General features: G+C 41.2%; 2 protein-coding genes across 6 annotated transcripts in view; both read right to left on the bottom strand.

Moving 5' to 3' along the window:
- Positions 1-8,450: 8,450 nt before the first annotated feature.
- On the bottom strand, positions 8,451-9,425 carry ptf1a (pancreas associated transcription factor 1a). The gene is made up of 2 exons (XM_053884153.1): positions 8,740-9,425; positions 8,451-8,650 (listed from the first exon to the last, which is right to left on the bottom strand). The coding sequence occupies exons 1-2, from the start codon at positions 9,356-9,358 to the stop codon at positions 8,451-8,453; spliced, it is 819 nt and encodes a 272-aa protein (XP_053740128.1). The 5' UTR covers positions 9,359-9,425.
- Positions 9,426-13,416: 3,991 nt separating this feature from the next.
- Positions 13,417-18,089, bottom strand: part of dlgap1a (discs, large (Drosophila) homolog-associated protein 1a) — a 63,213-nt gene continuing 58,540 nt past the window's right edge. For 4 of the 5 annotated variants that reach the window (XM_053882668.1, XM_053882669.1, XM_053882671.1 and 1 more), the window contains one exon: positions 13,417-16,541. In XM_053882668.1, coding sequence (XP_053738643.1) covers positions 16,317-16,541 — 225 coding nt within the window. In that variant the 3' untranslated portion in view covers positions 13,417-16,316. Of the gene's footprint in view, positions 17,907-18,089 lie in introns of all 5 variants that reach the window. The other variant, XM_053882672.1, reaches the window with a different exon arrangement.

The raw sequence follows: 18,089 nt of genomic DNA, 5'->3' as shown, positions 1-18,089 counted from the left end.
ATTTTAATACTCCTGTTAGCCCTATATATTGACACGGCAATCTAATATCACATAGTCACAACAGTTCATTGTTCCAGCTGCAGTCATTTCAAGAAAATAAATTTTAAAAACGCTAAAATACAATACATGAACAATATATCTACTTTTTTATGTTCTGTTCTGTTCTGTTCTGTTCTGTTCTGTTCTGTTCTGTTCTGTTGTGTTGTGTTGTGTTGTGTTGTGTTGTGTTGTGTTGTGTTGCTCCCAGCATCCACTTTGTGTCAACAGAAGACAGAAGTACTCCATTTATGAATGGCTAAATATCCTCTATGCACTTTCACCCACGGATGCAAAACAGTAAGTATTCTGCCACAAAATTCCATGACTCAGATTGTGTGTCGTAAATAAAACCCATATTTGCATAGACTGAATGTTTTGCACCCTTGAACAAAAAAGTGCTGTATGTCTTTTTCATTAATAACTACAGACCTCCTCTCCACTTAAAAGGTCCCACAGATTGCTCCTAGCAGCAAATACAGACATCTGAAAACAAACAAACAACAGAGACATTTTAAACATGATGCAAGAACATAGTTTCTCTTTAGTGCTGGAAACAGGGAAAGAGTGTAAAAAAATGACCATGTTGTTAGCAGGATGTGCGAGCGTGATAAATGTCCCCTCCTCTTTAGTCAGTGAATACGTCTGGCTCCATATGCTGGACTACAAAGCAAAGTGAAAGCAGCGTTAAGAAAGCCAGGCCTACCACATTAAAGTCTGTAACAGTCTTCGTTCATGGTGAGTTATCACTCTCAATTTATCACCTCCCACAATAGGATTTCTGATGTGTTCAAGCACCCTGGAAGCTGCAGGTCACACCAAGGGCAGACTGATGCTTAGTCTCCTTTTCTCTGTCGCTGTACCCCCCATTCACTCCATCACATCTCATAGTCTTTGCCAACTCAAGTGCCTTTACATTTTTCTTACTTGCATTGCTCTCCAAAAGAATGAAGGAGCCAAAATAAACAGAGATAAAAAATACTAGTATGGCAATTCAGGGCAGTATGATGAAACAAGGGCCTGCTTGGAATGAGTGACTCACTGACTGGATATTCTGACTGAGTGACTGACTGACTGACTGCCTGTGAGCCTTTCTGGCACACCAAGCCCCTCCTTGTTCATTCCACGGCTTGTGTTAACTTCTGAATGCTATTGTATTGTGTGAGTCCTCCCCATTCCTGCACTGCTGAAAAGGTTTACCCACTGGTATAGATTCAGTTACACGGTTTTGGTTGAAAGTGTCCCCCTCCCACTGCTTTGGACACCATGGTTCTTGTGTATGACCTGTTTTGAAGCAGCCGTGGAAATGTCATGTTGCCCCTCCCATGGGCTGGACCTAACATTTACTTTGATGGTAACAAAAAATCTACTGGGATGGGATGAAACTAATGGCTGTCTTTGACCATCCTGAATTGTTTATTTATGGTGAAGACTGACCGCCCATGGAAGTATAGAGTGGTGGACACAACACCATTGTTAGTGTCGGTTTTGTTAGAATCTTATTGTTTTAGAAGACACGAGAAGATTTCAACCAGTAGTAACTTCATAGATAACAAAAAAACAAATAACGTAACAGTAAAAAACTTCCTTCCTTGCAAAGTGAAAAAAGTCAATTCTTGGTCGGGTGGAAATCCCAATCCATGGTTATCTCTCCGGCCTCTCGAGCTCCACTTTTCATGTCAGCTATCCAAACTGTGTAAGGTGAAAGTGAATGAAGTAAATACAAAGTAAAGTGACCATTAGATAATCCGATTTCAATAAATAGCAAGGCATTTTTCACTTATCTACAAACCTGTAGTCACCTTAACCAGGACTCTGAACCAAACATAAATCTAATTATAAAGACCTAGTCAAGGTTTAATCCTCAAATTGCCCCCACAAAGCAAATGTCCTAGTCCTCACAAGTATAGCTAAACCAGAGGCACACAGACACGCTCGCTCTTTCTCCCAGCTGGGTCTCACCATGAGTCCATTACTTTGGTGGAAACAGACAAGCACAAAATCTGCACGCAGACGAATCACTAGGTTGCTGTCAATTAGCCCGTCCACTGATGGGAATATTAGTGCTGTTAACTGGTCATCTGGCGACTAACTTCAGAATAGCATATTTAATTGACACTGATTTGACAGTTATATCTTTGTTTTTCATTGTTTCGGTGTGACACTTAATTTGATCCAAAGCCTTTTTGTAGCGAAATGCACCATTCATCAATAAAGGACATGTAATTGAATCCAATCCATTTATGGTGTTGTTTAGGGTGAACTTTAAGTGGATATTCCTGGGTAAAATTGTCTTTACAAGACAATAATCGGTACTTCATAATGACTAATTGCTGGCTGACGTGCTGCAAATGCACATATAAATGAGACATTGATTTATAGTGACAACTGTAACAACAACAACACAGTCACACAGTCACACACAACAACACAGGTGTTTTACTTCTCCAGATGGACCCTGTTCATATTATTTACTCTTTTCTTTGACGTCTTTTAAGCATCACTTTATTATCACAGTATAGACGGTCATTATATGTGGCAAACTGAGCCCATAAGTCCACACCACTATTATGTTTGCATTTCTCTACATTGTCTGCGCCTTTTTTGATGACGGTATTGTGAAAAGTTAATCACGTTTAAGAATTCCAAATCACTTAAGGGAACCTTATGAAACTTTTTTGGTGTGTGTGGTGTTTGAATTTGTGAAGTGATTGACATTAGCTTTAAATGCTTGATTCATGTTAACAATTCAACAACTGAACACTGACATTTGAAGTAATATCTTAAAACATTTGTACACAAAGCGGTAATAAATGATCATTACAGACATTTAGTACAGTTGAATTAACTTCAATAAAAGTCTTGTGTGGCCTGCAAGCCATTCTCTGACTTAATCCAGTCTCCATGGAAACAGACTTTAGGTGTATTTCACAGCACAGGAGGGTTTCTACTTCACGTCTGCTTCTCCTTTCATGGGAATACTCTATTGGTCTGTAAGAACAACACGTATAGTGTTGGCTCTCGAGGTCACTGTAAAGTAATTGGTTTTGTTGGAAGGTGGATAAAAAGCAGTGCCAGGTTTTGAACGGCGTCCTGCAGAGTCTGACCACTCCCGGGTTAATCACAGTCCTCTGAGGCTGGAAGCATTCCCAGTCAGCACTGGCCACCAGCCACTGGGAGAACCTGCTTCTGCCACCAGTGGAGAACATTAAACTGCAAGTGGAAGACGAAACAAGTCTCAGAGCATTGTTTTTACACTGTACGTTGTGCAAACACATCTGAAGAATCAATCATGAAGAATGTGAAGAGAATTCATGCTAAAAATGTTGGTGAGCAGTGACAACTGAAACTGAACAAACAAGTGAAGTTAACCTTGCCTGGTTTGCCGTTTTTTCCAACTGGTGCAAAATGTCAAAACACTTTTACTGTTCACTGTAAAACTTGATTGGAAACTAAATTGCTTTGAATTCAACATTCAAAATATCTCTTCATGATTAACATCAGCTGGTACCACACGCATTGGTCTTTGTCTGTTAAGCAAGTTATAGTTTTCCATTTTATTATTAATAAGGTCCTACTTTCTCACTTGTGAACTGCAGCCAGGTTTTGCTGGCTTTTCTCGCTGGTGTCCTTTCACTGATGTAGTGTCTGAACAATATTGTCACATCCTCAATCTTAGCGTTAGATATGTTTTTATGCTTTTAATATATTCTTTTTTTTTAATCAATAATATCGAATTACAGAAACCACTGACTGGCACGTGACATATTCAAGTCTTGCAGAATTTAATTATTTAACTGGACGCTTTGAAAAAAAAAAAAAAAAAGTTGGTACTAGGCAAAAACAGCATTTTGTCCAGCCTTTGTTTTTGATTGATTTGACATGCGCATAATGCTGACTTTCTCCATCTCCTCACTAGAACGGTCTTTTTGTGCGACTTGACTCGCTTACACACTCCCGGCTGTATTTGTCTTGCAAATCCATCCCCGCTGTGCCGCGTCACGAGAAGCAAAAGAGAGCAGTCGGACGTCAGTGAAGTTCAAACCAGTGAACAAGTGGAGAGGCTGTTCCATAGCTGCTGAAAAATGATGCATGCTTTGACTCCGCTGAAGCCTGGCAACTGACGGCGAAGGAAGAAAACACATTTAAAAAACTTCTTGTCCCTCGGGGCCGAAGGGAGAATTGGGGGAACAAAGGTCCTCTTGCGCACGACGGGAACCAGCAGAGCACAAAGTTGGAGATGGATGAAAACGCATATGTCGAAAAGGCCGTGACTGAAATTTGCATATCAGTAATCTATCACTTTTTCTTACGTTATTCAGGGAATATGCCTGTTAAATGTGTATCAATCATTTGGCAACATTTCTTTCTTTAATTCGTCCACCATATAAGTCTTAATAGTCAGACGTCCCATCATCTTTTGCTGTCTGAAATCGTCTCTGCTTAATTTCCATATTCTTTCACACTGTAATATTTCACGAGGAGGCACAAGAAAGCTGTGCACAATGCCTCTCGTATCCACTCGGCTTTCAGCCGCCACAATCATCGTAGCGAGACGTCTTTGTGGGTAATTTAGTCAAAGCTGCTTCCCAAGTCCGGAGCGCAGAGGTCAGGCCACCGTGTGCCGACCACCGGGGGAGGGCTGAAATACCGCAGGGAACTCTTTGTCCCTTCTCTCGTCCACCGACTGCCTGTATAAATATGAATTCCTTAACAATTATAAACTGGACTAGGCGACACATTTTCTTCCTTTTTAAAATTGGTGTGTTTGAATACCGGCTTGGGGCAGTTGCTTAAACAAATGATTTCCTAATGCCGCTTTTAAACTCTTAAATTGTCCAGTGGATTGTTCCCCTTTGTTTAAATTCAGGATACTGCTGTGGAGTCACAGCAACACAACACCTTTAAATGACATTTTATTAAACATGTTACAAAAATTACGCATATATCGTCCGCCACTTTTGGTGATCATTTTGCTCCAGAATAGCAAGTGAAAATTGAAAATACGTGGCAAATCTAACTTCTACTAACCCGAGTTTTATTAGCTTTTTCACTTCTGGTTGAACGACTTGGAATGACTCTATGCGCACTCATCAAGCTGCCGTGCGCAAAACCCACATCTCCAAATAAAACTCTCTATCTGTGACTGGAACTGTACTGAAAGGCGCAGACACCTATAGTGCAAATAAATTGTTTTTATTTTTCTTTACTCCCTCTGGTCGTCTGGACGTCTTTAATGGGGATATTTGCCGTGCGCTCTGAAGCCATTGTAGAGCGCATAAACTTGGGGCCATTGAGAAGTTAAATATCCCGGAAAGAACACAAGTTAGTATCTCAAGGGCTTCGTGGAGACAAAAGACCAGCGCCTTAGCACCATATGCTTAATGGCTACAGCCGCCCGGCCATTATTAAAGGCAAAAAGTGGTCCTTTAAAAGTTGGAAAGGCTCCTTTATTTGAGTTAGATGGAGCACTTGCGCACAAAACCAGAAGCGCGCGTCGCCATTGACTCAGCCCTTTTCTTTCTCTTTCAGGAGTGAAGCGGCCACCGTCATCGCCCGTCTCACTCCTGCATAAGCTTTTCATCACTCGTCTTTGTTCTCGTTGAAAGTAATGCTGCGAATCAAAGAGATGACAATATTTTCTATCAGCTTGAAGACCTCGACAAGAGCCCTCGAGCTTTGGCAAAAATCAGGGCCGGTTATTCATCCTGTCACTCCGCACCTGTGGTCCCGCATTCAAAGTATACAAACCTGTCTCTTTTAACATTAATTATTCACAAACAGCACAAAGGCTGAAATAGAGCAGGTTGAAGTCCCTCCGTAGCTCCAAAATGTTTTACTTCTCTGAAGATGTGCCCACTGCTTTATGTCTGTGCCTCGCTCCGACCGAGGGTTCTCTCTTTCAGCCTTGAGTAGCTCTACAGTGGACTTTTACAATCGCAGCATCTGCTTAATGATGCTGATCAAAATATGACACAAAACCGTGGTCATGGGCGATTTGTTCAATCTTGGTAATGAGCGATCGTCAATAGCGCATGACAAGGAGAGCCGTATGTTTGCAGAGCCCCGGACAGTTTGTGGAGGGTGCGCCAGGTGATGGGGAGGAAAACGTCGCACAGAGATTGAAGAAGGACCAAATCCTCCTCTATTCTCCCCTTAAAAACAGCAGACATAAATTTAATTGGCTTATCAAGGCACTGGCTGTTAATGGGCAGAGAGCGCACAAAACAGGCGCGCAGACCTGTTTGGACTGCGCCGGTGTCACGTCATTGAAGATACACAAGCCCGTGTTTTACAGTACCATATTGTGCCCCGGACAAAGGCTAATGGATCAGTAAAGACACGGAAAACTGTGCCAACCCGTCTCGAAGACACTGCAAGGGCCTCCCTTTGCTTGTTTTGGCCAGCTGCTGTCCAGGCGCACCAAGTTTCCACCAGGTGCATCCAAGAAGCGTCGCTCAATGAGCCGCGGCGAAAATCGGACGGTGTTCACTATAACTTCGCAAAAGTAACACGACTAATAAACCGAGTGAATATTTTACTGCTGTTTAGTCACGATGACAATCATTTATTATTTCAATTCACTATTAAACATTAAGTAAACAGAAGTGGTCTGGTTCATGCGTTTACAGCAGACAATAACGGTTGTAATAAATGGTTGATGTCGGGTATATTATACATATCAGATTTATTAAGACGCATGAAATGTGAATTCAGGCAACTACTTAGTGACACAATCAATATCTTGGAATTATGATGTGTGTTCATTCAGGTGGTGCATCATACTCAATCGTAATCGCCCTGCTGGTGCAAAATCTCCAAATGATATAAGGTCACCATATTATTTCGACAAAATAAAAAAATAATACACTTATCATTTGATTCGCTAATTACAAATTTCATTGGCAAATATTTCAATGCGTATGAAGAAGTGCAGTGTTAAAAAAAGTGTGTTTCTTATGTCAACATACAAAAAAAAAAAAAAAAAAAATTCTCTCCGTTTTGGGTTCGCTTAATTGAAACCGTTTTCCGGTTCCATTGCCAACTGACCATTCACATGTTTTCAGTATTTGCATTATCAAATTCTCAGATATCTCAAACTGCACATTTTGACAAGCGAAATGAACGAGTAAACAGGAAGCAACATATGAAGTCCAAACTAAGGCGAAATTGTCAGGTAAAAGTAAAACAACTTGAATTATTTTTAAAACATCCGCGGGAGAGCACTCACCTGTGCTTCCTGAATCAGCAGCATCCTCCGTTCTGCTGCTCGTTGTGTTCACCGACATTCTTCATATTGGCTTCCAGTCACGTTTTGGGTGCCGGGAGGGGGTTTCACATGTTGGGTACCCTACAATACCACGGGAAAATCTCCCCCTGGCAGCACCTGGCAGCACAAGCGTCCCATTACAACTCCATCTTGTGCTGAGTTATTCACACCGATCTCTTCTATCCATCAGGCATCTGTCCGGAGATGAAAGCTCTTTTCACCAATATGTTTACATTCAATATATTTATGCGCGCATTTAAAACCAAAACGATATATTAGACATTTCTGGCTTCAAGAGTTGTCTATAAAACTTATGTTTACACGAATTTAAACCCACATTTATGTCAAGCTCTTGTCGGTTTGTATCACCGTCAGGATATGTCTCCACCTTAACTTTTGATTGAAAAGAGAAAGGCATTTTTACGTACAGTCATTGTTGGACTTCATATCATGTCTGAGTGGAATGAAACACTTGATTTGAGTGTCCATGGGAAACACATTCTGACATTCGCAACATGACAGAAAAGATGTTGCTCATTACCATGATAACTTTGGAAGTAATTCAACGGCCATGGAACTTTGGAAAATTCAGACAGCGCGAGTGATATACATACAAATACAATGACGACAACTGGGATAAGGACGATGGATGGATGGATGGCACCTGACGTTTTTGTTCCAAGACTGCAACACAGTACACGCACACACGATATGCTCATTAGTGTGGCATACATGAATAATATTGTTGATTTTTGGTGAACGTTAAAAACATTTAAGATCATCATTGTCAGTGTATTTTTAATTATTAGTTTTATCACATTTTAGTATCTTTTTAAACCCACTTTCTTGACGATTCGTTTACTTTGGCGATGATTAAGTTTTATTTATGGTATCTCCGAAGCCTGAAATTCAAACAATTTCTCAAGTTTTCATGTCTGATTATTTGAAGCTAATTGTAAAACCAGGACAAAAGTCTACAACAGTATAAAAAATAAGTTTTTATTTCAGTTAAATTACATTATAATTTATATTTAACAAAAATACAAAACACAATAAATACATGATTGCCAGCAGCAGAAATTACAAAAATAAAGTCATCAACATGATATAAATATTCTCATCGTCTAGACAGAGAGTGTAGTAGTCAGGCCACCAGCCTAAAAGGAGGCTCATTCTCGATGTCCGTCAGGCTGGACTTGTGAATTTTTCTAGGGTCCTCGGGGGTCCAGACTCTGGCTGTGCGGATGATATTCTGCTCGCGGAGCTGCTTCTCATCCGTCCATGAGAGCGAATGTCCAGCCAGAGGTGGGAGGCCGTAGTCTGGGTCGCTGGGTGATGGAGATCCTGGAAGAAAAAAAAAAAAAAGAAAAAAACGGGTGTTAATTTTCCATCAAATTTAGTGGAAACTGCGTAAAGCTCTCAGGGAAACCTACTTGTTCCTCGGTGACAGATGATCACTTTCTTGGGTTGGACCAGCACCTCGCTGTTGGAGTTACTGATCGGCATGTCGGACTGCACGAGCTCAGCCAAAAAGTTAATGTAGCCGATGGCCAACCGCAGCGTGTCTACTTTGGACAGTCTTTTCTCGTAAGGCAAGGTCGGAATGTGGGAGCGCAGACCCTCGAAGGCGTCATTGATGGACTGCATCCTCCTCCTCTCCCGGATGTTTGCTGCCTGCCTCAGCTGCTGCATCTCCATCTCCGACCGCATCCGCCGCCTGGTCTTCAGCAGCGGACCACTGTGATGTCCCATGTGCGGTGAGAGGTCCGGGGTGCTGTCCGCACAGCCGTATGAGAAGGTGGAGGAGGAGGAGGAGAAAGACAGGTTGCCGAGGTCGTAGTCGCCATCGTGAGCTTCACTCCTGTTGCAGCCGTCTTTGCTATAATAGTCTCGGAAATGACTCGTGAGGAAATCCACGTCATCATCTAAGAAGTCGTCTGCGTCTAGAGCTCCGTCCCTGGAAGACTGGTCAGTGAAGAACTCGTCATCGTGGAAATAAGGAGGCGAGGAGAACGACTCCAAGCCGGAGAAAGGGTCCAGGACACTTTCCATGTTCAAAAGCCACAGGAGACAATAGTCCGTTGTTCAGAATGTGGAGGCTGTCCTGCAAGGTCGCCTTTCCACTGGTCACTCCTCTGGTTTTGGATGAGCAGGCACGCGAGGACGCTTTATAGCGACATACAAAGTCGCGTGCCGACCGAAAAGAATAGTCAGCCAATCAGAAGCCGGTCCGTGAGGCGCACCAAGTGCCCAAACCCCCCCCCCCAACCCTCGACTCAGCACACAGCGTGCTCGCCTCCCTGGTTCGGTCTGTCTGAAAATATGCGCTGCAATCTGTTGACTTTTACGCACAAATGTTCAAAATATGTGTGAAAATGACCTGTTTCAATTATTCAGAATCAGACAGGATTCACTCCACGTTTACGGGTCCCATGTGCTCAATAACCGGGATAAAAATACACTTGCGGTGCGCATCCCATTTAGAGAAGGCATTGACGATAATAGCTATGCTTTCATTAAAAAAGACGTAGTTTTCCAATGTTGAAGTTTGAAAAGAAAATACGACTGAAAAGAGTAAAACGCACGATAGTGAGAAATTTTATTTAATGTTGCATCATTACTTCAAATTAAATGACAAAGCGTCGGCTTAGTAAGCTATAAGTACTGCATGCTTCATCGGTTGGTAGCGTTTGTAAATATAAAGTTAGCCTTTTATTATTATAATTTCACACACACTAACTACTGGAACAAGAGTGAGGAGTACACGTCCAGATACCTTATGAAGACGACAAGTAATGGATATGTACTGTAAGTGTAATGACAAATGTCAAACAGAAAAGTGATTCTTTCGTATTATAAAAGTGAATTGTGCTCTTGCTGTATCTAGCAGTCTGCACTTAAGTTTACTTAGATGACTCTTAAAACCAAGATGGTCTTCATCGACAAAATATATGGCAATCTGTCTGCAAAGAAAATACAAAAAAATATAAGAAATAACAACTGGTCTTCTGACTGCACCTTTTCGATCATCAAGATGAGATGATCAAGAGCTGTACGCTTGAAGTGGGATTGAAAATCTTTTTCTTCTTTGCGATATAAACAAAAAAAACCCCGTTAATTTCGTCACAAAATGTTTGCTAAACGAGGACAGAATAATATCAATGGCAGAGTTCCGTGCGCGACGTAACCTCATGTGTCGCACTTCTATCCCAGGGCGTTTATTTACCTCGCTGCAAGTTGTTTTCGCTTCCATAAATACATGCACCAGTAGCGAGCTGGGTGCAGTCAGTGTAGACTTCAATGGCAGAGCAGGTCCCCAATAAAGACACAGTGGTGGCCCCCGGGGTGCACAACCTTTTGACACCTCGCACGACAAATTATTGCTCCTCGGTACACCGTAGGCAGACTGCCTACTGGTCCGGTCTGTAAGTTACCATCCATTCACCCTTTTCAGCGAGGGAGCTGACTTTGTTCTGCAGTGAAAAGAGCCAAGGCGTGAAAGCTCCGTGCGCGCTCGCAACACGTGTGGATGCTAGACGCGCAACACGTTCGTGGGAAGAACACCACTTGCGCTCCCACCACCGAAACACCAAGTCGTGTCCTAAATGGGGCCTGTTTTGCGCCCACATAATAAAGCTGTAGATGAGCCCTTTTTGTGATCAGACACACAATGCCCAAAAATTGGTGCTGGACCAGGTGCGACCCGCACCAGCCTGTCATCTTTGTCGGCCACCCCGTTTTGTTTTCTTCAAGGCGCCCAGCACAGTGAACAGTGAGTGAAGTGTGCGTGAAGTATAGTCTTTACTCATTACTCGTACTTAATGCATGCTTCATTTCATTTTACAATGACGAGAAAAAAGTCCTGATGCTCAACAACAACAACAACAACAACAATAACAATAACAATAACAATAAATCCTTATTCGTATTCACATTTTATTCAGTGCTTCATACATGGTTGGATCTCATTTTTAGGCGTCTTTATATTTTACTGGAATCATCAAGCATCTGTTGACCAAACTAAGAAACCAAAGGCACAGGGCAGAATATGACAGGCTCTGGAAATAGTTCGTGTCAACCGATTCTGACTCAAATGAAGTCTTTTTTATGAGGGACTCGGCATATAGTGAAGCGTGTCAGTGTCGATTTCCCCGCCCCTCAATGATTAGGGTGTGCAGTCCATTAACGTGCCGTGACCGCGCTCCATGCGATCTCATTCACGGAAGCGCTCTCAGTGTGAAGGAGACGACTGCACCAAGTGTTTCTGTTCCCATGAAGCAGCTCGGTTTGCAGAAGGCTGGACGGTGGCCGGGCACACACTCACTGCAAACTTTACATTGTGGGGGGATCAGTATTCATACGCACTGAGTTTGGTTGGGAACATGAGGTCAACAATGTTATTATTATTATTTTTTCTAAATATGGAATCGCAGTGCGGTAGAGCAAATGAAAATGAAATGCTGAAAGTGAACAGTATTTAAAACATAATGGAATTAGAGCGGCCGCTAATCTTCATGACTCTGGGATTGAGAGGTCTAATCCATGTAATCTCTGACAGTCCGGGGATTATCCATCTGTGACTCCAACAAATTACGGCGATTTAACAGGGAGCAAATGATCACGTTGATTACCTTTCACTAATCTCTGGAACATTTTAAGGTACCGAGTGACACTAGTTGTGTCAGGGAAATGAATGGTGAACAGGAGATGCCACGGTGAATGACATGTGGATCACTGTCTCCCCGATAACATGAGTCGGTCAGCAAACACAGACACGTTTCATCATGTTCCTCGCTGTTTTATTTACCTTCCCGAATGAACACAAACAGCCTCATTACGATGAATGAGGGTCAGCGGATGCCAGAGAGGGCGCTGCAGTGTGCAGCAGAGGCCTGGGAATCCGGCCACTTGTAGCGGTGATATGGCCAGACGGACAACTTGACTGAGACATGCACTTTGTACAGCGTCATTTATTAGTTTGACATCATACCATACCGTGTCAGCATCAGTCCAGCTACCAGGTGTTCTTTTTTTTCTCTCTGTATTCCCCAAGGACGCTTGTTAAATTATCCCATCACTCATTCACTATTTGGAGCAATATGGACTGGGATCTAAAATGTAAACAATATACAGAGCATGACTAAAAGTAAGATAAGACAAACGCATTCTTGGTGTTTCTTTTTTTTTTTTTCATCACGGCGTGAGGTGTGAAAAGAACCCTGGAAACAATTTAAAATGTTCCATGATATTTCAATATATTTGACTGCAATTGTAGAAGAGTATTTGCTCCCACGTGTCAACAAAAAAAGGGATTATTATTTATGTCACATTATTTGTCCATTTATTTTCACAGAATTATCGATTTTGGATCGTTTTCTCGTAGGAACATATCCTGCAAATACATTATTATTATTATTATTATTATTAATAATAATAATAATAATAATGTGAATCCCCTTCTCCTCACCTGCTGCAGCCAGAAGCCTCTCAGTTTTGCTGGATAAGCGAAGTCTATTGTCTTCACTAAGTTTATAGTGTGCAAAACCTAATTGCGCTATCTGGTGGATAAAACAAAACACTACATGGAACTTCGATAAAGGATGAAGTCATTTCGACATGAGGTCGCCAACTGAGTTAAATGTCCCATTTAAACATTTCGCTAAGTCAATATAACTTGTGATCATGATGTTATTTACATACTTCACTGCTGGAGAAGTGAGGGATAGTTGCAGTGACGGGCTAGTGTTATATTGAGGGTGTCGCCCTTAGTTGAAAAATGATGTCATGTTTCATTTAAATGGTTGGTCAAATCCTAAGATCAAGTCTGAAAATGTGGACACCGTTTCCTGAACCCTTAATAGCTTCGTTGACAGCAAAGCAGCTCAGCACAAGCTCGATTCTCCAGTTTGTGAGAGGATTGTAAACAGTAGGTGGCCTGCAAAAATTGTACGGTATGTGAGAAGATTCCTTCTCTCGCCAAGAAGGCTCAATAACTTCCACAAAGAGAGCGCCAGTTGGAGTGTGTTCGGTGGCTTTGAAATTTACTATGAACTGAGTTTTTTCAGCAGAGATCAGAGATCAGTCATGGAAAAATAATTCATACCTAATTTTAATATACAGTGTGCCAATAGATATAAACATGTAATCACCTCTACAATAAAACAGAAGATCAGAGCATGACAGGTCACTGGAAAAAAAAATCTTGGAAATAAATGAAAAATAAATATATGATTGATAGCATAGTAACCTAGATTAAATTTGATGCTAATAATTTGTCAGCATGCACCAGGAAACCATTACACTTACAAACACAAATCAGTGGCACAATAATTTGTGCAGAAGCAGATGGACACAATGTCTCTATGTGTCTACTGAACAGATAAGAGGCTTGATGTGGAGAAACACAAACTCAGGAAGCACCGTCATGAGACACACGTACACACGTGTACACGTGCACTCACACGCCTTGCCGAAATACAAGATTGTCAGAATGGTTTTACAAGATCCTTTTTTTTACTTTCCAAATATTTATTTCAGTTAAAATTCTATATAGAGTCAATAACATATTTTGATCATCAAAATGACTAAAAAAGTGACACTTCTTGCTACTACAACAGCAAGTAAAGAGCGTACACATGCACGCACATGCGCGCACATGCACGCACATGCGCGCACATACATCATTTCACATTTAATATGGCTCACTGTTGTGATCAATAGAACACAGAGGTAATCTTTACTGAAGGTGGTACCTTCCGCAAAACACACACACACAAACCGCTATCTTTGTGGGGTCCGCTCATTGCTATCATGCTTCCCCAGCCGCTCTCCATAAAGCTAAACATCCAAAACAACCTTAACTAAACTTAAACCCAATTATGATGACCTTGTTATTTTAAAGATTAAATCCATCAAATTGAGGCGGGTACCAGCAAAAATGTCTCCACAAAGCAAATGTCCTCACAAGTTGGTGTGTTTACAAGAATTGGTCCCCACAAAAATAGCTAAACCAGGTATACACACGCACATACAAAGCAAAATATGTTAACTAAATTCACTATAATCGCTTTCACATCAGCCTTTCAGTTGAACAGTTAAAGTTTAAAAAGGAACTATTACATAAGCAGGTCAATTCAAAAAGGTAACAAATAAAGAAAGAAATGGCTTCTGCTGTGACTCGTCTTGGCACACACAGAATAAACAGTGTACCGATTAAATTTGAAAGTTTGACCTCCACAATGGAAAGTGGTTAAATATATGTACTTCCTTTTAGTTTTGAATTATGCTGACATGGTAATAAATAATAATAATAATAATACTGGAGAAACAATAGTCAACTCATAATCAGAAGGCCCATCTGTTGGTCTGTGCAATGCATATGAATAATAATCTCCATATGGATCGAAATGGCTTCTTTATTACTTGCTTAAAATACTACCCATGCAACATTTTAAGGATAATATAGGCGATAGATGGACGGTGTTATCATTGCTGTTTCCCCAATAATCCCAATAGGCATTTTCTTCATTGACAAACTGCCAGAATACAAATGCTATTTGTCATTGTGTGACTGACAGTTCAGAATTTTCTTTTCCTATCAACAACTAGATGCATTGCATAATGCATTTGCTCGTATTTTGCAATCAATTTATTCAAAAATTACTTGTACTTATACTACCATGGCTTATTCCAAATCTCCTATAATAAGGCAAAAATATATATTTATATTCATTACAAGATTCCGGGTCCTCCGTGATCTGTCTCTGGTGATTTGTGGTTTTCCGGACTGTGAGGCTTGTTTGGGAAACAGGTGAGTTGAATTAAAAAGTCATGTCAGTGAAATGCAATAGATTTTGTATTTGGTCACACAGAAAGTCATTGTCAGTAGATTGTCAGAGGAAATTCCTATGGTGCTCAAGCCAAATCTCTGGTGCTCTAAGCATCAGAGAGAAGCATCAAGTAAACCGAGTTCTAATTATTTGAGTTGCTGAACTATATAAAGAGGTTGCAGGACATGTTTCAGGTCAGTGAGACAGTAGTGAGGTGAGCTGTGGGAGTGATGAGTTGGGCTACATCAGGGTTCAGCTCCCAGCCCCTTCTGTTGGCTATTGCTGGGTCAATGAGGTACAGTGAAACAGAATTGCAGGGTTGAAAAAACATTGTCATTTTCACAGGCCACTAGATGGCACTCTTGGTTTAGAAATGATGTGAGGTTTCATTGAATGAGTTGTTCCAGTCCAAACATTTTACAGCAGACAGTGCCATCTGGTGGCCTCTGAAAAATCAGGAGACTGTTTCTTGAAACCCCATCGGGTTGACAACACTGTGTCAGGAATTCTCGCTGATGACATACTATGGCAGAAAACATTTTTGAGACAATGTCAAGGAGGACAAACTAAGATGGACACATGGAGGACTGGGAACATGAGTGTTGAACAAACCAGGTGAAAGAAGCAGAGGAAAACAACCAATGAGGTCCAAGGATGCAGGGAATAAGGAAATGAAGATGGTAGGTCTGACCAGGGAGGATGCCCTGGACAGATGAAGGTGGAGGAGGCTGTCTTGCCCTGTCAACCGTCGGAGGGAAATTCTGAATTTAACTTTTTATTTAGATATATTAAGAGTTGCTTGATATAAAAACATTTCAGTGCATTCCTCCCATCCTCATGACCATGACATAATGTTGTTGTTTTCAGCAAACTGAGGACTCACTTGCTTCATCACTGAGAAATTAATATAGCTGCATGTAAAGCAGCAGCAAAAAAACCCAAAAAACTAAAACAATGTTCAGCATGAGGCTGATTGCACTTCAAATGCAAAGAACCAAAATTTAAAATTACTGTTCTGCAAAGTTAAAACTCAATGTAAATTTAGGGAATGAGTGGCTCCACCAAAAAGAAAAAAAACAAACATAAATATTAAACAAATAGTTTTGTACATATCTAGTTCACCCAGGTCCAAGTAGGTTTGAACAGCTCTGGTTGGTGTTCATTTTTTAGGGGACGCCTCCTCATAGTCTAGTCTGAGCCTCTGGGATGTAGATCTCGATGCTGTCTGCACTCTCAGTGGCAGAGTTTTGACGGACCGAGGCAGCTCTCTTGGCAGCCATCAGACGCTTCCTGGCCTCCTGTCTTTGCTTCTCCGAACTCTCCAATGAGCGATCTCTGGCCAGAGGGGGGTGCTGGTGAGGACCCTTTGATGGCTTCTTTGGCACTGGAGGAGGAAGCCGCCTTTCCTGGTAAAATGAGGACGAATGGCAGAGATGGAGGGGAAATTTCAGGAAGAAAAAAAACAAAGTAAAACAAAAACATTTACACTAACATTTTTATTTATGTACCTCTCTGAATGTGCATTTCATTTGTTAGTACTTAGTCTTGGCTCTACAAAGATGAGGCCTTTGAATATAGCAACCAAAGGTAGGTCATTAAAAAGTTATTTCTGGGGATAGGGCTCACTATTCTGCACTAGGAAATGATGGAAGGCTTTAGGAAAATAACAGAGTAACAGAGACATGTTACATTGTTTGTTTTCCACTGTGCACAACTGACATTTTATTAAGTGAAAATAAATAAATGAATGTGAAAAAAAATACAAAATGAAGGTGCATGTTGTAACAAATCTAAATGAGGAGACTGTCAATTTGGTTGCAATTCAACACGCAGGCATCAACTCCCCAGAGTCCACTTTAGATGGTCAGGCCTGTTTTTCTCTTTTGAAGACATTAACCAAAGTGACATTTTTGGAACCAGTAGGGAGGATCAGTCTTAATGTCATTTCTCATCACTCATCCCAGAGGGGGTTGGTAGGTGTGCAGTACATAAATACATACTGTACATGTAAGTATATATTATATACAATGCTGGCCATTTTGGAAGGATGAAACCATTGACATTGAATTCAGAGCAGTGATAATATATAAAAAAGGGAAATCCTGGATGGTTTGACAGATTTAATTCAGGCTCATGGAAATGTAATGAATCTAATGTGGTTCGCTGTATGAGAAGTCAGTGATGGGCTTCTCCCAGCTATAGTGAACCAAGCGAAGTGAATGCACCTATATGTCAAGTCTACATGTCAGTCTTCCTTCTCGGTAGGTAGGATCTAATAATTCTTAATAAAGCAAAACCTTGGGTTTGATGTTTTTTTTCTTTTCTTTTTTAAGTGAAGGCTTAACTGTTTACTAAACAGAGTGGGTGCCAAAGTTAAAGACTATCTTATGAACTCGCCTCAGCAGATGAATCAACATTAGTGATCGGACGTCCACTTTGTTGTGGTGAAAGTAACAATTGGAAATGTATACTAAACCCAGTGGAGGACATGGGATTTAAATTTGATGTGTTCTGACCTCTCTGTCAAGTCTCAAAGTAGAGACTGTAATTATGTAGCAGATGTGGAGACAGTGAATAAGCCACAAAAACAACGGAAGCGACACAAGCTGAGGCGACGGCACAGGGTGGAGAGGAAAGGAAAAGTGCATGGATGACAGAAAGCGAGTGAAGGATTTTCAGATGGACCGGCACAATGGTTATGCCCAGCAGTTTAAGGCCTTGAGGTGCATTTGGCTTGCAGTGATGGATGTGTCTGTTTGCAAGCACCTTCACTGTTGACACAAAGAAGCAGAAGAAAAAAAGAGAATGAGAGCAAATGATGAAGCAGGAAACACACGATCGAGGTGATTAGAAGCAACAGAGCAAAGTCACAAAAATAATCTAGAAACATTGCACTTTCTAAAGCCATGGACGCATTCCATTCTAATCACCGCCTCTGCTTCACATCTCAGGTC

This window comes from Synchiropus splendidus, chromosome 13, assembly GCF_027744825.2.
Source record: "Synchiropus splendidus isolate RoL2022-P1 chromosome 13, RoL_Sspl_1.0, whole genome shotgun sequence".
NCBI lineage: Eukaryota > Metazoa > Chordata > Actinopteri > Syngnathiformes > Callionymidae > Synchiropus > Synchiropus splendidus.
The sequence above is the reverse complement of the archived record's forward strand: the minus strand, read 5'-3'. Positions and strand labels throughout refer to the sequence as shown.

Bases quoted from the DNA above. Each gene is read 5' to 3' on its own strand.
- ptf1a (XM_053884153.1), bottom strand. From the start codon at position 9,358: ATGGAAAGTGTCCTGGACCCTTTCTCCGGCTTGGAGTCGTTCTCCTCG. The intron at 8,651-8,739 runs GTAGGTTTCCCT...TTTTTCTTCCAG, and splicing joins CATCTGTCACCGAGGAACAA to GATCTCCATCACCCAGCGAC.